Below are 24,441 nucleotides of genomic sequence, written 5' to 3' on the forward strand. Positions count from 1 at the left end.
ATATAATAATCAAATTCCTAGGTGTAGGGATATCATGAGTAGAACATCAAATTAACCAGCACAAACTATTGCAATTAGAATATTAATTAAACAGCCAAGAATCATGAAATTTTGCACAATGTTAGTTACCCTCCAAGTAGATGAAGTGGATCACTTTGGATAAAAGGATAGAACCTAAAAGTTGGCTGCCTACCAAACCCTAAAATTGGCTACCGATGTATGAAGCTGGATCAAGCAAGATGGAGCCTGGGTTTCAAAATGGAATCAATCTCTGATGAGCATCAATGGTGAACAGGAATGGTCATGAGTCTTCATAATCATCCTCCTAGCTGAAAAAAATATTTCTAGGGAAAACATTACATTAGCTGAATTATCTTATAAAAATATACAGTAATGTTTATTCCATGGTAATACAGCATTACATCAGTAATAAGGGTGCCTTGTTACCGTCAATGCTGTTAAAAAAATGTCAAGCGACAAATATATACTATATACATACGCATATACACTGTATGTTGCAAACAGTTGGGTGTGGACCACTATAGCCAGCTTCTATTATTTTTTTTCTAGTTCTAAAAAAAAACAAAAAAAACATTTTTATCTATTTTGTGTTGGCAGCACATTTAAAAAACAGATTATCTTTCAGGCAATCATTTTGTATTTAGTTCATGCAGGTTTAAATTTCTCTTATACAGTATAATGTGCTACAGGACTGCTACAACAACCTGCACAAAAAATAAAATATTAGCCAGCTGTTTTTTTTTTCTTTTGATTTTACTTTCTGATATATAGCTATAAAATTATAGTAGTGTAGAAGAGTGATTATCCGTCCTATCATGTGGTGTACAATCTCTTTTGGATCCTCATTCTTCTGACACCAATATCTGTATTCTACTGACTGTTCCCTTTTGCACTGGCTCCACTGAGACGTCAAGTGCTATCTGCATGGAAGTGTCCATCAAGACATGCTGTCAAAGCCCAGTATCGTTGAGGATGATGGCTTGAAAACTTTGGGGACTGAAGGTAAAACCTCATATGCTAGTCTTCTCTAGGGCAGCCATGAACAGAATTTTAAAAAATGTGGCAGCGTGACTGTTTTACTTCAAATATATATATATTTTTTCACAATTGGCTCAAATCTCTGTATGCATTTTCTTTTGTAACAAAATTATTTGCTATTTTCTTTATTCTGAATATACAGCATTTACCGACTGTAAGCAATAATTAGCCTGCATCCACACCTGAGCAGGGCGTATTCCTGGTGATTTTGAAATTTTTTTTTTGTTTTTTTTTTTTTTGTTTCCAGTGTGTTTTCCAGTTTTTCTTCAGGTGGTTGTTTCCTGGACTGGGCAAGGGAAGGAAAGCAAATTTAGAGGAGAAGGAGAGTTCAGGCAGAAAACCCATGCATTTGGGTGTTTCGAGGTGTATCCCTTGAAGTTTATGGGGCCAGTATAGAGCCTGATTATGCTAAAAAAAAAAAAATTCATGTACTTTTTTGATCGTAGAGCATAGGAAGAGTTTACAAAGTGTGAACAGGGACAATTGGAACGAATGGGGTTCTGCATGTTGAACTTACTCAGGCATAAGGAAATGAGCTGAAAAACATTTAAGTGTGAATGGGGGGGATTACACTGAAATCCTCTGGTGTCCACTTAGGCCCCTTTCTTAAAGTGATTGTAAACACTCACCTTGTAAAACAACCCATTCGGTTTAAAATAGAAAATGAAAGGCAAAACATTTGTGTATAGATATAAAAAAACCGTTATAAATACCTTTTTCCCTTTTTTTTTATAAGTGATTACATTCCCTCTGTTCTCAGCTGCATAAGATCTGAGGGGAGGAGAAGCAGCAGCAAACTGAGTTTCCCAGTGAATGGCTGTGCAGGGGGGGGGGGGCGTGTCAGGACAAGTCTGATCATTGGAGGAGAGTACACTGAGTTCCCAGCATAGCAAGAGAACTGTGCTTTCCTGCTTATTGTGGTCAGTTTTAATAGGAAAGCAGAGGGACTGGCAGGAACACCAGGGATTTCACATTAAGGATGCAATACAAAGAGAACAGTATACTTTCTCATACAAGTACATGGTACAACGGGCATATATCAGAAATATGAAGTGTTCGGGTAACCTACGCTCTAAGCTACCAGTTTGCAATAAAGGAAAAACAGAAGATCGACAAAAGGGAATTCATGATTATCTTTTATCAGCTGCCATTTAGTACAAATAGTTTAAAGTATAAATTTATATTTAAAAACATTTTGCAGCAAAAAAAATGTGTTATGTGCTTCAAGTACACCTGCTTTTGAGATATGATCTGGAGCTAAGGTTCAATATTATTCTGCAGGATACCCTGGAAACCACACGTGAGACTACAGTATGCACACACACCCTATCCACAGTGCAAAGCTAGGCTCCAGCAACCTTTCGGGAGGTGCTATACAGGGCTGGCCCAATACATTGTGGTGCCTGGGTCCAAGAATGAAATGCTGCCCCCCCCAAAAAAAAACCCTGCCAAAAAAAGGCCCCCCACATCCATTATTTTATATAAATATACAATTTAGAAAATATTATATACTGTTATCTTATAGCTTCTTCAATAACTCGTGGTGGATCGTACTGGTCCACCAAACACCCACCGTCTGTCCTCAGTCCTCCTGTCACTCCTGTGTTTGCCCCACTGCCCTAGAAGATCCAGCCTGCCCTACTTGAGATGGAGTGCTCTAATGTTCGACGTCATTGCACACACCACAATCACGTGAGGGATGTTCCCTGGAGGAGACACTCCGCCTCCTCATGCTCATTAGTTTGCACTATGGGCAGCAGTATGAGATGAGGAAATGCTGCCCGTAACGCGTTGCACACTGATGACACATAAAGCTGCTGTAAAAAAAATCTTTGGAGTCAATGTGCTGCCCCTCTTCAAGCGCCGCCTGGGTCCAATGGACCCAGCTGGACCCATTGTAGGGCCGACCCTGGTGCTATACATTGTTTTATGGAAATGCGTAAGGGGCCTTTCCAATTGCTGAGAGACGTGCAAGAATTTGGAAACTGCAGAACACATGCTATTGACTTTGCGGGCTTCTGGGGTATCTTGCAGTTCCATGCAAGCCTCTCCTGCACAGGGGATCCATTCAGGTCCCAACTAGCATTATGTTTTCAATACATTGTCATTGCAGGGTGCTGTTATCAGGGGTCAGGGTCACGTCACCCTGCACTCACAGTCTTATTGATACTGGGTATCATTTACCTTGGAAAACTGAGGATATCTTGTGGCAAAGAAGAGGTACTACTGTACGTGGGGCTGATTCAGAATACAGATGAATTTTGCAGCCTGAGCTCCAGTATATCTTAGATTTCTCTTTTTTTTAATGGATAACCGTTGTTGCTTAGGTACTTATTACATTATGGCGTATTCCCAACTTACACTGCTTTTCTCCACCTCTTGCTTCTCTGTTGTGTTCTGCTGTGTTCTGGGTTTAAAACCCACCAGGGATACAGAAAGTATGCAGTGTATATTGGCTATCTGTATCCAGGGCCGGACTGGGAATAAAATTCAGCCCTGGAAAAAATGTCATACCAGCCCCATAGCATTATTATACCGGCCCAACAGCATAGCGCCATTATTTCCTTGTTCATAAAAGGGAAAACCATGCATTTTAAAGCAAATTTGAAGAGTGTATTATACATAGATAAGATAGATATGAAAGCATATAGGGCTTTATATATAAAAGAGCAAATTCTAGTTAAAAGTGGTAAAAGTGCGGACATGGTAAAGGAGATGTCATAGGCTGTGCGGACATGGTACAGGTCATGTCAGGGGCTGTGTGGACATGGTACAGGACATGTCAGGGGCTGTGTGGACATGGTACAGGACATGTCAGGGGCTGTGCGGACATGGTATAGGACATGTCAGGGGCTGTGGAGACATGGTACAGGAGATGTCAGGGGCTGTGTGGACATGGTACAGGAGATGTCAGAGGCTGTGGAGACATGGTACAGGAGATGTCAGGGGCTGTGGAGACATGGTACAGGAGATGTCAGGGGCTGTGGAGACATGGTACAGGAGATGTCAGGGGCTGTGCGGACATGGTACAGGAGATGTCAGGGGCTGTGGAGACATGGTACAGGAGATGTCAGGGGCTGTGGAGACATGGTACAGGAGATGTCAGGGGCTGTGGAGACATGGTACAGGAGATGTCAGGGGCTGTGGAGACATGGTACAGGAGATGTCAGGGGCTGTGTGGACATGGTACAGGAGATGTCAGGGGCTGTGCGGACATGATACAGGAGATGTCAGGGGCTGTGGAGACATGGTACAGGAGATGTCAGGGGCTGTGTGGACATGGTACAGGAGATGTCAGGGGCTGTGTGGACATGGTACAGGACATGTCAGGGGCTGTGGAGACATGGTATAGGAGATGTCAGGGGCTGTGGAGACATGGTGCAGGAGATGTCAGGGGCTGTGGAGACATGGTGCAGGAGATGTCAGGGGCTGTGGAGACATGGTGCAGGAGATGTCAGGGGCTGTGGAGACATGGTGCAGGAGATGTCATAGGCTGTGCGGACATGGTACAGGAGATGTCAGGGGCTGTGGAGACATGGTACAGGAGATGTCAGGGGCTGTGGAGACATGGTACAGGAGATGTCAGGGGCTGTGGAGACATGGTACAGGAGATGTCAGGGGCTGTGCGGACATGATACAGGAGATGTCAGAGGCTGTGCGGACATGGTACAGGAGATGTCAGGGGCTGTGGAGACATGGTACAGGAGATGTCAGGGGCTGTGTGGACATGGTACAGGACATGTCAGGGGCTGTGGAGACATGGTATAGGAGATGTCAGGGGCTGTGGAGACATGGTGCAGGAGATGTCAGGGGCTGTGGAGACATGGTGCAGGAGATATCATAGGCTGTGCGGACATGGTACAGGAGATGTCACAGGCTGTGCAGACATGGTACAGGAGATGTCACAGGCTGTGCGGACATGGTACAGGAGATGTCAGAGGCTGTGCGGACATGGTACAGGAGATGTCAGAGGCTGTGTGGACATGGTACAGGAGATGTCAGAGGCTGTGTGGACATGGTACAGGAGATGTCAGAGGCTGTGCGGACATGGTACAGGAAATGTCAGGGGCTGTGAGGACATGGTACAAGAGAGGTCAGGGGCTGTGCGGACATGGTACAAGAGAGGTCAGGGGCTGTGCGGACATGGTACAGGAGATGTCAGAGGCTGTGCGGACATGGTACAGGAGATGTCAGGGGCTGTGCGGACATGGTACAGGAGATGTCAGGGGCTGTGCGGACATGGTACAGGAGATGTCAGGGGCTGTGCGGACATGGTACAGGAGATGTCAGGGGCTGTGCGGACATGGTACAGGAGATGTCAGGGGCTGTGCGGACATGGTACAGGAGATGTCAGGGGCTGTGCGGACATGGTACAGGAGATGTCAGGGGCTGTGCGGACATGGTACAGGAGATGTCAGGGGCTGTGCGGACATGGTACAGGAGATGTCAGGGGCTGTGCGGACATGGTACAAGAGATGTCAGGGGCTGTGCGGACATGGTACAGGAGATGTCAGAGGTTGCAGACATGATGAGGGGGGTGGGATGAGTGGCAGCAGGGGTGGTGGTGAGGGGGGTGGAATCAGTGGAAGCGGTGGTGATGGTGAGGGGGGTGGGATAAGTGGCAGCAGGGGTGGTGGGATAAGTGGCAGCAGGGGTGGTGGGAGCGGTGGTGGTGAGGGGGGTGGGATCAGTGGCATCAGGGGTGGTGGTGAGGGGGTTGGGATCGGTGGCAGCAGGGGTAGTGATGAGGGGGGTGGGATCAGTGGCAGCGGTGGTGGTGATGAGGGGGTGGTGATGAGGGGGGTGGGATCGGTGGCAGTGGTGGTGAGGGGGGTGGGAATCGGTGGCAGTGGTGAGGGGGGTGGGAATCGGCAGTGGTGGTGGTGGTGAGGGGGGTGGGAATCGGTGGCAGTGGTGGTGGTGGTGAGGGGGGTGGGAATCGGTGGCAGTGGTGGTGAGGGGGGTGGGAATCGGTGGCAGTGGTGGTGAGGGGGGTGGGAATCGGTGGCAGTGGTGGTGAGGGGGGTGGGAATAGGTGGCAGTGGTGGTGAGGGGGGTGGGAATAGGTGGCAGTGGTGGTGAGGGGGGTGGGAATCGGTGGCAGTGGTGGTGAGGGGGGTGGGAATCGGTGGCAGTGGTGGTGAGGGGGGTGGGAATAGGTGGCAGTGGTGGTGAGGGAGGTGGGAATCGGTGGCAGTGGTGGTGAGGGGGGTGGGAATCGGTGGCAGTGGTGGTGAGGGGGGTGGGAATCGGTGGCAGTGGTGGTGAGGGGGGTGGGAATAGGTGGTGAGGGGGGTGGGAATCGGTGGCAGTGGTGGTGAGGGGGGTGGGAATAGGTGGCAGTGGTGGTGAGGGGGGTGGGAATCGGTGGCAGTGGTGGTGAGGGGGGTGGGAATCGGTGGCAGTGGTGGTGAGGGGGGTGGGAATCGGTGGCAGTGGTGGTGGTGAGGGGAGATTGGTGGCAGTGGTGATGGGGGGTGCCATCCTCCCCACCGCCACTGCTTCCCCCCCATCCTATTAGGGAGAAGATCTGTGGTGGTCTGGTGGAGGTCGGAGGATGGGATCAATAATTCTGCTGATTTTTTTAGTACTAACTTGGTCAGACTGTGACAGTCGGACTCGATTCCCCGGCTGCTGGGCTGGCGTCCGTGTAGTGGGTCCCTCGGCGCCGTCACCGTCCGTCTTGCTGACAGACTCAGTCACATGATCCACCGCCGGCCGGCGCCGCCGCTCTGACGTCATGCCGCTCATAGCGGCTGACATAGTACGGACTTCACCAGGGATGCAGCAGCCATCACAGCGCGGCCGCGGGGCGGTCCCAATAGCGTCTTAAAAGCGGCCACAATAGCGGCCGCGTCTTAAAGCGGCCACAATAGCGGCCGCGTCTTAAAGCGACCACAATAGCGGCTGCGTCTTAAAGCGGCCACAATTTTAAAGCGGCCCCAGGGCCGGCAGCCCACCGGGAAATTTCCCGGTATCCCGGTAGGCCAGTCCGGCCCTGTCTGTATCTGTGTTGCTTTTATTGAGTGCTCCAGTTTCGTCTTCTTTTAGTAGGTTTATATGTATCAGAACCAATCACTAGTTTGTATATGAATGTTGTAGGGAGTATTCGTTTTTGAGCTTCTCCTGGGATCAGAAACCTATGTGAATTGAGTTTCAAAAGTAAAACTTTTATAGCCATTGCATGACATGTCTATGTACAAGGAATACATCAATAATATATTATTACTGATAGGTTAAGGGGCTTATACAAGAGAGTTTTTAGTCATCCTGTCGGACAGTGGTGAATCTCTTTTGCTCAGAATACTCTTCTATTAATTAGAGCCTTTTAGATTCCTAAAGCAGTATTAAACCCAAAAGCCAACATTTATTATTACAGTTAACCATTTGGTAGATGAGGTGGCTGCATTTGTTTTCCTTTTTAGGCTTTCTTTCTTTTATTTTCATCTGGTGATCATGTCAATAAATCTGTTGTTTTTCATCAGAATAAGCTGCCCTGCATATGTAGCGGAACAGAGTTAAAAACAAACTATTTATCACTGATGGGGGTGCTTAAAAAATCAGCTCTTATTTATTTATTAAAAAAAACCTTAATCCTAAAAGGAACAAAACTGTTGCTGTAACTGCCTAAAAAATGTTAGTTGGAATTCTGATTTTATTTTTGTAGTCAAGTCCCTCCAACACTACCCTCCCCCCAGTCTGGAAATGCTGCTGTCCAAAGGTATCTCTGTCGCTCCTTCATCCATACTCTAGAGCAGGGGTGTCAAACTCAATTTCATCACAGGCCTCATCAGTATTATGGTTTCCCTCAAAGGGCTGGTTGTATCTGTAAGACTAGATGTCCAGAGCACCACACCCCTGCTTACATTAGATGTCAAGAGCCCCCATCCGAAGTCAAGAGTCCCCCACCCTCCCTTACATCACAGTGCACCACCCTTACCTTGTGCTGCTGCCGGGAATAAGCTAGGGGCAGAGCTGGGAAGCAGAAAGTGCAGGATCTTGAAGAGGACCAGAGGAGGGCTGGAGTGAGCTGCCAGAGTCTGCCAAATGTTGAGACCAGGATAGGCGAAGATGAGGAGGTGGTGCTTCTGCACAGAGAGGCACAGGATCTGTAGGAGGAGTTCTGTCTCTTCTGCTGCCAATTGCTGAGTTGGGGGGCAGGAACGAGCCTCTTCATGGCTGCACAGAGAAACTCAGGATCTGTAAGAGGAGTTCTGTCCTCCTCTCTGCTACCAACTGCGGAGAAAAAGTGGGGGCAGGGATGAGGGGGGTGCCGCAGCTGCAGGAGTGGTGCACGGGCCAGCGGGCCTTGTGTTTGACACACGTGCTCTAGACAATGTAACAGAATGGCTGTGTTACTGGCTAGATTTTTAGATGGAAAAAATCTATAAAAAATAAACTACTGCAGCCACCACATCTAATGATTGGTAACCTGCAAAATAACACATTTTTGGTTTTGGGTTTGATTTCACTTTTTTGCTTGATTATAATAATGTTCAATTGTACAATTTCCTCCAATTGGTTGGAATTTTGAAAACAGTTTGATCTTGTGTATGGTGTTGGAGTGTTCTAGCCACTAGTGGAAAGAAACTTCTATACCGAAGAGTATAGCAGCAGAGTCATGAACTGTGTTAGCCATCATTAGGCAGTAAAATGTAGAGCTCTTTAGAAAGCTTCTGTTTTAGTCCACTCAGCCTTAAAATCCCTATGCTTAATTATACCTTTTCCTACTTTACAAAGATGTGAAATGCCCAAAGTGTGCCTGAACTCAAATCAAAAGACTGAAGCTAACAACGTTTCTTATGGGCCATACACACTATAAGATTTTCTGAGGACTTTTTCCTTTAGACTTACCAAAACCATATAATATGAGGTCAAACCTAAACACTTTCAGTTTGTATGCAGTCAGGCAGGCCCTTGCACTACATAGAAAAGGTTAATCTGAAGGAAATCTAACCACAAAAGTTGGATAGTGTGTATCCAGCTTAAAGCTGGATACACACCATACAACTTTTGTTGTTCGATTTCCTTTAGATTTACCTTCAACTATGTAGTGCAAGGGCCTGTCTGATTGCATAAAAATTGAAAGTATTTAGATTTGAAATCGTATTATATGGTTTTGGTAAATCTAAAGACAATTGTATAGTGTGGATGGCCCATTAGAAGCGCATAGAGAGACCTTATCTATGTTTTACCAATTTGCAGCACCCCATGCCTCTCTGGTTTATAATGCAGCCAAAAAAAACCCACAAAATAGTGTAAATCAAAAGTGAAATATCTTTCTACTATCATTGCAGCTGCTCCCTCTAAAAAGCTACACAGATTCTCCCCTTCATCTACCAATTCTCTAAAATCTCTTCCAAGATTTAAACTGATAAATGTGCTCACGAGATTACTAATGAGCAGGCATGGGAATGCCTTGTAAAGGTACTGCTAATTAGACATGCCCACAACAGGGGTACCTGTATTGGGGTCCCCCCCCCCCAACCCACTAATACTGACCTCTCCAGCAGTCCTTTACTGCTCCTTCTGCTACCCCAGCGGGCAAAAATACAAAGTTCTTCTAGTTTGGGGGAGCACAGGACCTATATAATGTGACAATGATCAGGTCTGGCAAGCAATTACTAGGGCTGAGCACTGTCAGATGAAAAAGTTAGTTCATTACTATCTGATACGGTGAATTCTGCTGCCGGCTGCAATAGAGTAGTACTGACAAGGTGAGTATCCTAGGTCAGGAGGGCCCCCTTTACAGGAGTGCCAAGTAGTGTTGACCATTGCAACAGAAGAAAAAGCTGTGAGGGAGCGCAGGCATGGTGAGTACATCTTTGGGGGGTAGGGGGTTTTGCAAGCCTTAATATACACTCTTTAGAAAAAACGAAAGGAACACATTTTAATTAGAGTATAGCATCAAGTCAATTAAACTCCTGGGATATTGATCTGGTCAGTTAAATAGCAGTAATCCGTTTCAGCTGCTTTGGTGTTAATGAAATTAGCAACAGGTCTACGGTCTACTAGATCGGCAACAATGATACAACCTCCAAAACAGGAATGGTTTTATGTGTGGAATCCAATGACATTTTTTTTTCTCTAATCATTTTTTCTGACTGTTTTTTGCTAGTTTTGCATTTGGCTAGCGTCAGTGTCACTACTGGTAGCATGAGGGGATACCTGGACTCTATAGAGGTTGCACAGGCAGTCCAACTCCTCCAAGATGGCACATCATTGCATGCCATTGCCAGAAGGTGTGCTGTTTCTCTCAGCACAGTCTCAAGAGCATGGAGGAGATTCCAGGAGACAGCCGGTTACTCTAGGAGAGCTGGACAGGGCCGGATTTGCTCCTTTGGGCAAGAAGGAACAGGATGAGCACTGCCAGAGCCCTACAAAATGACCTCCAGCAGGCCACTGGTGTGAATGTCTCTGACCAAACAATCAAAAACAGACTTCATGAGGGTGGTCTGAGGGTCCAACATCCTCTGGTGGGCCCTGTCCTCTCTGCCCAGAACCGTGGAGCTCAATTGACATTTGCCATTGAACACCAGAATTAGCAGGTCCGCTACTGGCGCCCTGTGCTTCCTAAACCCAATAGAACACCTCTGGGACATTATGTTTTGGTCCATCTGACGCCACCAGGTTGCACCTCAATCTGTTCAGGAGCTCAGTGATGCCCTAGCCCAGATCTGGGAGGAAATACCCCAGGACACCATCTGTCGTCTCATTAGGAGCATGCCCCGATGTTGTCAGGCATGCATACAAGCACGTGGGGCCATACAAACTACTGAGTACCATTTTGAGTTGCTGCAATTAATTTTCAGCACATTGGACTACCCTGCTGCATTATTTTTTCACTTTGATTTTCGGGGTGTCTTTAAATTCAGGCCTCTGTAGGTTGATAGTTTTCATTTCCATCAAACGATGTGGCCTCCTTTCCTTCCTAACACATTACTTAATCCTTATCAGTATAGATATCCAGCATGATATTTTTCCCCATTGAGATCTGATGTGTTTTCAAAGTGATTCTTTAATTCTTTTGATCAGTGTATACCAAGGGAAGAATGCTTACATGGCTGAGTTATTTAAAGGGGACCTTAAATATAAAATATATCTCTTAAGATAAAAACATCATTGAAATAAGGGCTGCCAGATAAAACCTCAGTTCTGTCCAAAAGAGCAAGGTTGAAAATGGCATGTTTGTAGAATATGCATTAAATATTTTTTTTTATTGTAGGCAATGCAGGATGCTCTGGCTGATCTACCTGAATGGTACGGGGTGAAAGGCATGCAGGCTAACTGGATCGGCAACTGTACTGGCTGTTTCTTTGACTTCATTTTAAAGGTAATGCATCATGTTCATGGTGAAATAATCCATCAACAAATCAGATTTTAATTTGCTGTTCACTAGATATTTGAAATCATGCATAACTGCATTTTATAGCGTCATACCTCTATGCTTTCATTAATTGAAAAAGGTTGAATTGTGAACATTTCCCACCACCCTTATATAAACTGTATTGCTGCAGCTCTTGACATTTCAGACTTGGCTGTGGATCTTTCCATCACAACAGGAAACCGTAAGGAGGATATGACTGGAGTGCAGCCTACTGAAGATCAAATGCTTTGGCAGAAGGATTGTTGTTGTCCTTAGCCTACAGGGAAACCTGCTCTTGTACTGTCCTTGGGTAAAACAGCTAGAAGTATGCGATTCTTAATAATAATAAGCATTATCTACCTGTTTTCCCTACTGCCTACATATCAAGGGAGCAAGCATTGAGACAGTGACACTACCTGGGACTGTCAGTCTCTTCTTATGCACTGATTTACTGCAATGTTTCCACCAGCTGGAATCCATAATATAACTGAATAAAACTATATGCAGACAATAGATCTTCTCTTCTAGGTAATTTGAAGTAATAAGTATATGATTCAAAATGGGATCTTAAATCAGAACAAAGCTTCCTGTTCTTATCACCCAAGGAAGCGGACATCTTAGCCAGTATGTGAAAAATGTGAATGCAGCGCTGCTTAATAATATAAATAAATGAAAATAAATAAATACATACAAGTGATAAAATCATACAAGTGGTAAAAACTATTACCGATCATATACTCATATTATTAAGAAATTGAATAAAATTAAATATAATTAAATCAATGTGTTAAATAAAGTCCATAGGTTAATCCTTCCGTAGTGGTGTGTCCTTCCCCAATATATATAAAGTGCTTTAGTGCTCGATCTGTGCTTTGCATGGGGTTTCCCCCTTCAGGTGTCTACTTACCACTAAGTAGATATAAGCAGGCATGAACAATTAGACTTTATATTCAGCGTCTTCACTTTAGCAGGAAAGGACTGTTGCTGGAAGATCAAGATAAATTCCCCATTTCCTCAGAAAAAAGAAACTGTTCATAGTGAAGTTCGTTTAAATTTATACTCACAAACATCACAAAATGACATGCAAAGAATATAGCAGGACGGCTCAGTGGTGTGCTACTCCCGCAGCATACAATCCTCCGGCCGGAGATCACGTGGTACTCGCTCTACCTATCGCTAAAGCGGAGGATTGTATGCTGCGGGAGCAGCACACCACTGAGCCGTCCTGCTATATTCTTTGCATGTCATTTTGTGATGTTTGTGAGTATAAATCCCCCTTGTACACCCAATAAATGTGATGTTTAAACGAACTTCACTATGAACAGTTTCTTTTTTCTGAGGAAATGGGGAATTTATCTTGATCTTCCAGCAACAGTCCTTTCCTGCTAAAGTGAAGACGCTGAATATAAAGTCTAATTGTTCATGCCTGCTTATATCTACTTAGTGGTAAGTAGACACCTGAAGGGGGAAACCCCATGCAAAGCACAGATCGAGCACTAAAGCACTTTATATATATTGGGGAAGGACACACCACTACGGAAGGATTAACCTATGGACTTTATTTAACACATTGATTTAATTATATTTAATTTTATTCAATTTCTTAATAATATGAGTATATGATCGGTAATAGATTTTACCACTTGTATGATTTTATCACTTGTATGTATTTATTTATTTTTATTTATTTATATTATTAAGCAGCACTGCATTCACATTTTTCACATTCTAAAGAGCACTTGCACTTTTTTGCAGCTAGCAGCTTGATCAAAATATTTATTTTTAGCACCAATCACTTTATTCAAAATCCATAAGCGCAGGGTCCCACAGTTCACAAAATCTTAGCCAGTATATTGATTTGAAATTGCTGTAATGCAGCACATGTGATCAGGTATGACACCAGCCATTTGATTGCTTAACAGTTCAGTTGAAAGCCTAAGCAATTGAGACAGTTATTCATGGCATTCCTTGAATGTAACTGTTTTGAGAAACAGTTAAATTGATGGGTTCAGTTCCGCTTTAAATCAAAACCCCTGTCACTGAATTTCCTAATGATTAACCCTTAGGGTCCTTTCACACCAGCAATATGCCTGAAGGACTCCGTTTTGCTTAGCAGGGATCAATCCGCCGATCTCTGCTGAGCAGGCGGATGACAGCTCCGTCTCCTCTTACTTTGCAGAGACGGAGCTGTCAGAGCCCCGCTCTCCTCTATGGGAGATCGGATGAAAATAGACCGCCTGTCCGTTTTCATCCGAACCTATCCAATCCAATCCTCCATACAAATGGAAAATAGGGTTTTCATCTGTCCGGATTTCATTTACAGGATCGGGTCGGATAGCAGCGGGTGTCAGCGGACATCTGCTGCCCCATTGGGGTGCATGGAGCATCCGATCAGGTCCGCCTGAAAAACTGACCTGATCGGAAAGCCCGTGCGAAAGGGGCCTTGCTTGCCCTAATCTATAATTTAAACAAACCCCCTCCCCCCCAATATGACTCCTTTAAGTGGAACTAAACCCATCAATTTAACTGTTTCCTAAAACCGTACATTCGAGGCATGAGGTGAACGATAACTTTTACAGGTCCTTGAACTATCAACTGAACTGTTAAAACCATCAAATGGCGTAAGTTATTACTGACCACATGTGGAGCACCATGGCAACTGCAAATCAGACAGACTAAGATGGCAGCTTCCTTGGCTGTAAAGGACAGACTTTAAAGCTAAAATTAACTTCCCTGCCAAACAATCCCCTCCAGCACTCCTGTTTCAACACTTCCAGGCACCACAATCTTCTCCTGGTATTTGGTTTCAGACCTTTTGGCTGCTTGTCTCCACTCCAGTTGGGTTTCTTCTGTTCTAAAAATGCTGCCTGTCAGGGCTGGTTCACAACATACGTGCATGAAAACTGATAAGAAAACAGCTCAGATTTCACTTGCAAAGACATCAGTGTTTCATTTTTTTTGCATGTTGACATGAGTTTTCATGTTCATCAGTTATGTGCCCTTTTCAAACCAATGTTGATTTCATGTCCATTTTTTTTTTCCGTGCAAAAAACTGCATACACGTTACAGATTCCTGCACAGAAAAAAAAATCTGCACATTGTTCTGTGAACAAGGCACGTACAGAACCATTGTGTATACTTTGGCCCCTTGCAAAATGTGTGCAGAAAAACTGACGTCTCTGCACCATGGTATGAACTTGCCCTCAGTGTTTTGTTTTTTTTTTCTTCTTTTTCTAGAGAGATTAATTTCACTTTAACTTCAGACCAGTTTGAAATTCAGTTTAGAAAAGAACAGTTGAAATCTGACTGGTCGCTGTTCATATTACTTCTACTTCTTCCTTCCATATTTTCACTGTATCAGTGGAAAGATGTCTTTAGAGGCACGTGGTGCCTGTAGGTAATACATGATCAGGTGACAAACTAACACTGATTATAATACCTGGTCCAGTCTTCGGTCTTTTCCACTAATACACCTTAACCAGAGTGTGGAACTGCTGAAGAGGCTATACTCTGAGATGGCCATTCATGTTTAGAGACCCAACTGCTAGCAAAAGTGCCCAAAGGCTGGCAAATTGTGCCTTTGAATCCTCTGCTGCATTTGGTCCGCTTTATGATAAAACTTTATCTGTCCACTTCTGTTATTTTGTAGGTGGACAATGTGCAAACTGGAGAAGTTATTTCAGCTTATGCTTTCAACCCAGAAGCTATTTATGGGGCATCACACATTGCAATATTACCAAGTCATAGATTGCTGCATGGGGATAGCAGTGTGAGAGGAGTCCTACAGGAGGCTTTTACAGGAGGCAAAGGTGAGAAAAGGAGAATTTTTTTCAACTACAGCGATCAGAGGTGACTGTGGATCCTGATCATTAAAATAAGAAATTGTTGTATACCCAGTTTGAAGTGAACGACAATTTGTTTCTCTGCCTCTGAAGATTATAAAAATAGCTTAAATTCTTCTAGATGCATTGTAACACATGTTGATGCCCTCCTGGGCTCCGTTGTAATATCTCTGATCTGCCCAGTGGTATAAAGAATATATAAGTGCCTGCATGCAGTTAAAATGGGATGTTTAGGAGTTCATGCTCAGAATTATGAATTATTAGGCCCCACTTGTAAAATGAATATGAAAAAAAAAAATTTTGAGCTGCCTACAGCAACTGCAATCCCAATTCCAAAAAAAGAAAAAAAAAAGGGATTCTGTGTGAAAATTTCCATAAAAATGGATGCAATGATTTACAAATCTCATGAACCCATACTTTAATCACAATAAAAAACATACTACAGTAAATGTTTAAACTGGGGAAAATGTACCATTTTAAGAAAACTCATGTAATTTTGAAACCGATGGCACAGGGCAACAAACAGCTGGCAAGTGGCACTAACAAGGCAGAGCTGGAAGAACATTTTGCAACTAATTGGGTTAATTGGCAACAGGTCAGTAACATGATTGGGTATAAAAAGAGCATCTTAGAGAGTCAGAGTGTCACAGAAGTAAAGAATGGGCAGAGGTTCACCAATCTGTGAAAAGCTGTGTCTAAACATTTTTGAACAATTTCAGAATAATGTTCCTCAACATAAAACATTGCAAAGACTTTAACTATATCATCATCTACAGTACATCTGTAAAAGATTCCAAGAATCTGAAGAAATCTCTGTGCCCAAGCATAAGGCTGAAACGCAGTACTTGATGCCATAATCTTCAGAGCCCTTGGGTGGGACGGCATTAAAAACAGGCTTGATTCTGTGATGGACATCACTGCATAGGCTCAGGAATACTTCCAAAAATCACTGTTTGTGAACACAGTTCGTTGTGCTATCCAAAAATGCTAGGTAAAGCTCTATAATGCAAAGAAGAAGCCATATCTGTACATGAAGCAGCCAAGAGGCCCATGGTAAATCTGGTGGAGCTGCAGGAATCCACAGCTCAGGTGGGAGAATATGTCCACAGGACAACTATTCGTCATGCACTCCACAAATCTGGCCTTTATGGAAGAGTGGCAAGAAGAAGCCATTGTTGAAAGAAAGTCATAAGAAGTTCCGTTTGCAGTTTGCGAGAAGCTATGTGGGGGACACAGCAGACATGTGGAAGAAAGTGCTCTGATCAGATGAGACCAAAATTTAAAGTTTTTTCCTAAAAGCAAAACACATAAACAGGGCATTGAAACTATGGACATTTTCTAAATGAAATAGGATTGGAACAGAGAAGTTTAAACAAGTTTGTTTTGGATTTGCTATACTTCATCTTAACACACAATGTTTTTGTTTTCGATGGTACCCACTACCTACAGGTGCAGGGAGTGGTGATGGGTACCAAATGTGCCCCATCGTACGCCAACCTGTACCTGGGGGGTGGGAACACTGGCTTTTCTCCTCAGAATCTATGTCTCAATATCTCATCCACGTGAATATGTGGCGAAGATACATCGATGACATTTTTTATTCTATGGTCTGGCCCTGGTGATCTTTTGAGGGAGTTTGTTCATGAGCTCAATAGGAACATCTTTATTGTACAGTTCACATTCACATTTGATGATCAAAAATAATTTTTTTGGATCTTGAGATATACAGGGGACCTAATTCCATCTTAGCTACCACCTTGTATAGAAAGCCAACATCAACAAATTCCCTATTGCATGCTAATAGTGGACATCCCAAACATGTAATTCAGGGAATACCTATGGGACAATACTGCAGGATTCGCAGAAATTGTTTCCGATGATGAACAACAGGCACAAGACTTCCAGAAAAGTTTTTCACAGAGATGTTACAGCAAAAAGAGTATAAAACAGGCATATAAAATAGCCAAGGGTAGCCCTCGTGATCTGCTTTTGTTTCAGGGAGAAAAAGATACAACTTTTAATAAAACTAGAATAATTACAAAGTTTAATGCGCAATCAGAACAAATAAGAAAAATCCTGTTGAAGCATTGGCACATCTAAGTGGAAGACAAGGTACTGACTGAATTTGTTGATTCAAGACCCAATGCTACATACAAATGTAACCAATCAATCAAAGACTTGGTGACTGCTAGCCATTATTCTAGGGGCAAGAGGAATGTTCCCGCTATAGACTTCCGCTGGGTACTTTCCCATGTGGAAACTATGGTTATTGTTCATATATAGCGGATAAACCTCAGCAATCACTACCGAATGGCAAGAGGTTTTCCCCTAGACATTTTGTATCATGCCAAACATGGGTGTAGTTTATTTAATGAGATGCACGTGCCCAGCACTTTATGTTGGCAGGTCAAAACGTTGATTTAGGGAAAAGTAACGTGATCATATTAGCTACGCAAACGGGGGGACTTGGAAAGCCCCATAGCTCGACATTTTGAACAGGCTCATGGCTATACGTTTTAAGATTTGAAATTCTTTGCATTGGAACAGATCCACCCACACCCACGGGGGGGGACAAGTTGACAAAGTGATCCTACAGCGTGAATGTCGCTGGATCTTTAATCTAAATGCATGAAAAAAACCTGGGTTGAACGAACAATTAGGCTTTGCCGCCTTCCTAGATGGTTAGCCATATGTACATCTTTAAAATGAATTTTGTTTATCAAATTATCATTTATATTGTAAATTGTTTATGCAGCCCTTATTGATGGGCTTAGATGTTGGATATCATTTTTGTAACGGTGGTGGACAGGTAAGATAGGATGAGCAGGTGGGCTTATTTATTTTACCTGTAGTTGAATACAATACATATAAAAAAAAATTCTGCTTCTCTGATTAATGCTCTCCTTGCCAGCCTGTCCGTTTAGGTGGATGGACATGTCTTGGTAGGTTTGCAGTTGTGCCATACTCTTTCCATTTTCAGATGTTCAAAGCTTGGTATATTTTTTAATAACCTAACCCTGCTTTAAACTTCTCCACAACTTTATCCCTGACATGTCTGGTGTGTTCCTTGGCTTTCATGATGCTGTTTGTTTACTAAGGTTCTCTAACAAACCTCTAAAAGCTTTACAGAACAGCTGTATTTATACTGAGATTAAATTACACACAGGTGGACTCTATTTGCTAATTAGGTGACTTCTGAAGGCAATTGGTTCCACTAGATTTTGGGGTAGCAAAGTTAAAGGGGGCTGAATACAAATGCACGCTACACCTTTCTGATATTTATTTGTAAAATATATTGAAAACCATTTATCAATTTCCTTCCACTTCATAATTGTGTGCCACTTTGTGTTGGTCTATCACATAATATCCCAATAGAATACATTTGCGTTTTTGGTTGTAACATGACAAAATGTGGAAAATTTCAAGGGGTATGAATACTTTTTCAAGGCACTATACATACCTATACATACCTATAACTACTAGAGTTGAAATTGGGGGCAAGGCAGGTATGGAAATATCACTAAAGTCAAACCCAATGTAAAGCCTAGTGTAACGCAATGTAAAACTCATAACATATAGACCATAGCTTGTTGCGTAGAAAAGCAGACAGAAGTGCATAGGGCAGGAAGGAAACCAGTCACTAATATAGTCATAAAAATGTGTTGTATCCCATTAAAAATTTTAATTATATGGTATACGTGTCTTAAACTGAAAAACCCAAAAGACTTCCCTTTTACAGAAAAGTCAGAACACACCCTCCCCTCTCTTGGGTACGTTGACTTTCTCTAGGATTTGCACCCCCACGATTGAATTGTCCCCATCACGATGACAATTAAAATTACATGCAACACTGGTGCATTGATGCTTCTCAATACTAAACAAATGTCCATAAAATCTATCCCTTAGATGCCTAGTTGTGGGTCCTATGTACTGCAGATGACATATTTTACAAGTGATAATGTACACTACATATTTGGTGTTATAATGTAAAAATGACTTTATTTTATGTTCTCATTCATTCGAATAGCAGGGAACAACATTGCTCTTAATAACATGCTTACAGCAAGGACAACTGGTGCCACCACAGCAATAGTTGCCCTTGAAGTGAAGCATGTAGTGGACTGTATGCCTAACCGGACTGCCTGCAGTGCAGACCTTTCACCAACTGAAAATATTTGGCCCATCTTGAAATAAAAAATACATCAAAGAAGACCCAGGACTGTTGAGCAGCTAAAATTCTATATCAGGCAAAAATGGGACAACATTCCTCTTCCAAAACTCCAGCAACTGGTCTACTCAGTTCCCAGATGTTTACAGAGCGTTGTTAAAAGAAGAGGGAATTCTACACCAATAATCATGGCCTTGTTTAAACTTTGTGAAGTAGTGAGCGGTAAGATCCAACTATGTCCAAAAGGACAAAAAACCTCTTGGGAAGCACCAGCCTGAAAAACATAGAAATAGAGGGAGAAAAAAGTAGTTGGGCTTTTAAGATGTTGGTTCCCAAGGGTATACCATAGCATATCACACAAATATTTCTTGTATAAGTTTAAAAATACATATTTTTATATAATACATACTGTTTGACATATCTGAGAAAAAAAAGTTAAAAATCTCCAAATGCTATATATAAAACTAGACAGATATGTATGTGTCATACAAGCTGAGATCATACAGTAACATACGTGATGTAAAAACTGATTGAATTACACAAACATTGCCACCATGTTTCATGGGATGAACCACTTCTTCAGGGCTTCATATCTGTGTTTAAACGCAAACATTTAATCTATACATGGACAGAAACAAAAAATAATGACAATTATATGTTTCAGCATATACACACATGCATATTCAAAACTTCCTATCCATTGGTAAAAAAAAATGGGGAAAAAAACAAAAAAATTATTAGTTAAAAATTTACAATAATATACCTCAACTCAATGCGTTAGATGTGTTCCAGCTAGGAGGAGACCGTAACTGACACTTCACTTTGCTGACACAAGGCAGCATCAAAAGCCAATCAGCAAAATAAATTATCTATACAGAAGCAGAAAAGAAAGTATACTACCAACCAATTGCAAAGCACCACTCAGTTACCCAAATAACACCATAATATTGATTAAATGCATAGGGGGAGCAACAATATACAAGACCAAATATAAATGGATGCTAGTATACTGACCTGTATCAAAGAAGCCAAGGCAATCGGCTAGCAGGAAATGAAAATCAAAAATGCAGGGAAAGAGTTCACACTCTAAATAGGTCATCAGTCTCAAGTTGCATAATCACTATAAGACAGAGACAGGGGTGTCTATAACAGCTTAACTCTCACTGCCACCAACAATATTATCATAGACCCATCAAGCTCGTAATGTAGTCCTTACCTTGATATGCTAACTGTCCAATAACCAAACATCAAATAAGCTAATCATGCCACCTCTAGTTGGGTGGACTCTCTCTCAGATGGCCATAATAAGAGAGTAATTGTAAACCAAGCCAAAAATAATCAAATTAAGCCCTATTGATAGTATGGGGCGGGGCATATCGGTGGCATCATAATCACTATCCACCTCCGTGACCGCAGTCTCATGGTCAGTACGGGCGCTGCCATCTCACACATCTAAGTCCTAACAGTGGCGGAAGTAATGCCCGTCCCATGCAGTGGCGTAAATTACGTCAATCCCGTGTAAATGGCGGAAGTGATGTCAAACCAAATCTGAAAGTGCGTTCCAGAGTGGCTCAGTGGGCCTCCCTATTGCTGTGCAGCCCTATCCCAGACAACAACCAATAATCTGACCAACCCACTTCACCCCCAGCAACAAACTGCGTCGAGAGGCAATGCCAGCCACGGATGCAACACCACTCCACCCGATAACATTACGGGCCAAAAAGACGGGGGAGAGGGAGGGAGGAACAACAAAGAACACAAACACATACAAATCCAGAATGGCTTTTATTATTATTAGGTCAAGAAATGACCAACTATCCAATCGTGGATAGTAACTTAATTTAAAATTACATTCTATATAACACAATCAAAAAAGAAGACCAAATGAGACCTAACAACAACACATCCGAAGCAAAATTAGGAGAGAAAAAAAACAACTATAATTATTTTTTATCTCATTTATACCAAAAGGTGTACAGTCTACAATTGCCTCAAAAGCACATACTACAAATCTGGGTAGTAGAGTATCAATGAAAAGGAGCATAGCTTACATATCCGTTTAACCCAGGGGGAACATCAGCCTTAAGGTAAAGATCCACCGTGACTCGGAGCGAAGGTTGGCATTATCAAAATCACTGCCTCTGGGATTGGGGTGTATCCTATCAATTGCCAAAATTCCTATGTTCCAAAATTGCACATGTGACAGTTCTCAAAGTGCCTCGCAATTGGGCTTTCACGGGTATACTATCACGAATATCGTCCAAATGTTCTTTAATACGTTGCTATAACCTTCGTTTAGTTTTCCTCACATAGTAAGCATTACAGCCACCTGTCAATAGATGAACAGTGCCCTTGGTTTCACAATTGGTGAAATGTTTGGGCTTGATAGTAGTGGATGCGATAACCCTGGGATTCCTCCAGGTGCATATGTAGCGGCAATAATCACTCCACAGGGATCAGATCCTTGAGCTCTGTCAAAATGACTCAACGTAAAGATATCCTTGACAGAACGATTTCTCCTAAATATAATGTGCGGACTTGCATCAATAAAATGTCTAATAGTGTTGTCCTGATTGAATAGATGCCAATGTTCCTGTAGTACAGTCATAATCCCAGTTTAAACTTCTTTGAGATGTGTTGCTGCCATCAATTTCTTAAAATGGTACATTTTCTCAGTTTAAACATTAGAAAGGTTTTCTATTTTCTATTGTGAATAAAATATGGATTTATCAGATTTGCAAATTCTCTTTTTACGTAGATTTTACAGTGTCCTAACTTTTTTGGAATTTGGGTTGTAATTGTACAGTGGTATAGTGACAGTTAGACTGTGCTATTGGACACTGATACATGAAGAACAGTACCAGTTCAGTAGAAAATTCCTGTTACTTTATGCGTTAATAACATGGTTAAATAGACAAGGAAGGAATCATGCTACAGCTAGTAAGCATGTAAAAATGTTGCATTTTCATGTGATGAATCAATGTATGTATTTTCAGTTTTTCTCTTTGTGTTTTAAACGCAGATTGCCTCACTCGTATATCTGCAATAAATTTGTTTACTAAGCAAGAGCTACCAATTATCATCTCTGAGAAAAATGAATTTGAGGGTTATCTAGACAGTAAAATTGGTAAGTTCAAGTTAAACTTTAATAAATTGACAAGATAAAGATATATATTTTTTTTCCTTCCATAGCTACTTGTTTATTGCCTATAAGGAACACTATATCTACATACAGTGGGGAAAATATTTATTTATTCCCCTGCAGATTGTGTAAATGTAGAAATTAGAAATTAAGGGTCTATATTTTTTATCATGTATTTTAAATGATAGAGACAGAATATCAACCAAAAATCCAGAAAAAACACATGGTACAGATGTTAAAAATTGAGTTGCAGTTCAGTGAGTAAAATAGGTATTTCTCTTACGTCCTCCGACAGTCGCCGCCTCCTCTAAGTCATCACAATGGGGTATTGTCCACCTGTCCGTAGGACCAGCTAGGCATATAGACTTAGTCAAAAGACAAAAAGCATTAGCATATACACACCCACGGGGGCTGTCCCATCTGGCCAATACCCCCCCTGCATCACCACTCCCAACTCAGTTTTTAATCTGCCTAGCATCAGGACTAGTTAGGCTCTCCTTGTGCTGGGGCTTTAGTCTCAGCCTTCCTGATCTTTTATTTGATTTTCTTTGAAAATGTCAGTTTTTTTCTCTCACTTTACTAGCTGTTTATTTTGTCAGCTTTAGTGTTAGTTTAGTCTTCGGATGAAGATGGATCATGCGGTGCTGGGATTCGGACTGGCCGCCCTGGTTCTCCAGGGCACTGAGGGTCAGATGGACCCCCAGCCTGCCATTGAGCATTCAGCTATGGTTCGCCCTGGCACTAAGAACGACCCATCCCTGTTCGATGCAGGGATGCAGCCGTGAGGTGGCTACTTCACAGGACTCGTCTGCGGTACTGCAGCGTCATGTCCCTGGCTCACGGCACTCCCTGTCAGATGAGGACAGAGGTTTATCCGTGCATAGAGGCTTCCCCACGCCATCGGGTACAGGTAAGTACTTTTCTGTGTGGGGCCTCTGTCTGGGGTGGCAGTCTGTGTTGCTGTGTGTCCCCATGTCTGTGCCTGTGTGACTCCCTGTGCGATCCCTGCGGGGTTCGTTTTTGTACAGATACGTCTGATTGCTGGGGGTCCCTTTCCCTGTGTCACCTTAGGTGCATGTTTGGGGGTACAGCCGTGTGTCTGGTGCGGCGACCGCTGCGGGCGAAATTTTGCGCGGTCCATCATGTTTTTTGCTATGCACACTGTGTGGCCCCTCTGGGGCGAGTATACCGCTCGTTTTTGGCGCCATCCGCCGCCATTTTAGGGGCGGGAGAACGATTGGTTCGGCCGCATGTCGGCGGCCATTTTAGTGAAGCCTCCTATGCTTCCCTATGGGGCAGCCATTTTCCCTGAGGTCTGGCTTATAGCCAGCCCCTCCCAACAGCATTTCCTTTTTTCTCTGCGACAGCACAGGCACAGGTAGCAACGATCTGCGGGCTCTGCAGTGTATCCCTCTCAGTCTTCTTCTGCATATTGCTTCTGGCTCAGTTTTTCTTTCTCCTTTGGGGGTCTTCATTGCTGTGACAGTAGCGGTGGGCTGCGCACTCCGCAGCGCTATTTAAGGGGACAGTACACTGATTTTTTTTTTTGCATTTTTATTTTTTTACTGTATTGAGCCATGGATTCTCAGGAAAACAAGTTTCTCTTACGTCCTCCGACAGTCGCCGCCATCTTCATATTCGTCACAATGGGGTATTAGACTTTGCTCCGTAGGAGTAGCTAGGCAACAGAATATGTCAATATTAAAGCTTTTAACATATCCCCACCCCAGGGGGTGGTCCCCTCAGTCTATACCCTCCTGCTTCCTGTTTCCTGCTTCAGTTTCAATGTCTAGCTTGTCAGGAGTAGCTGGATCTCTCTATGCTGGGGAATTTTGTCTCAGCCTTTATCTTCTTTTTTGATTTT

At 43.0% G+C, this 24,441-nt stretch overlaps 1 protein-coding gene across 2 annotated transcripts in view; it reads left to right on the forward strand.

Annotated features, from left to right (window-relative positions):
- LARS2 (leucyl-tRNA synthetase 2, mitochondrial) overlaps positions 1-24,441 on the forward strand; it is a 355,149-nt gene that overhangs the window by 211,865 nt on the left and 118,843 nt on the right. For both annotated transcript variants that reach the window (XM_082258151.1, XM_082258152.1), the window contains exons 8-10: positions 11,285-11,392; positions 15,075-15,234; positions 22,458-22,562. In XM_082258151.1, coding sequence (XP_082114277.1) covers positions 11,285-11,392; positions 15,075-15,234; positions 22,458-22,562 — 373 coding nt within the window. The remainder of the gene's footprint in view (positions 1-11,284; positions 11,393-15,074; positions 15,235-22,457; positions 22,563-24,441) is intronic.

Source organism: Pelophylax lessonae, assembly GCF_965119305.1.
Source record: "Pelophylax lessonae genome assembly, chromosome: 5".
Taxonomy (NCBI): Eukaryota; Metazoa; Chordata; class Amphibia; order Anura; family Ranidae; genus Pelophylax; species Pelophylax lessonae.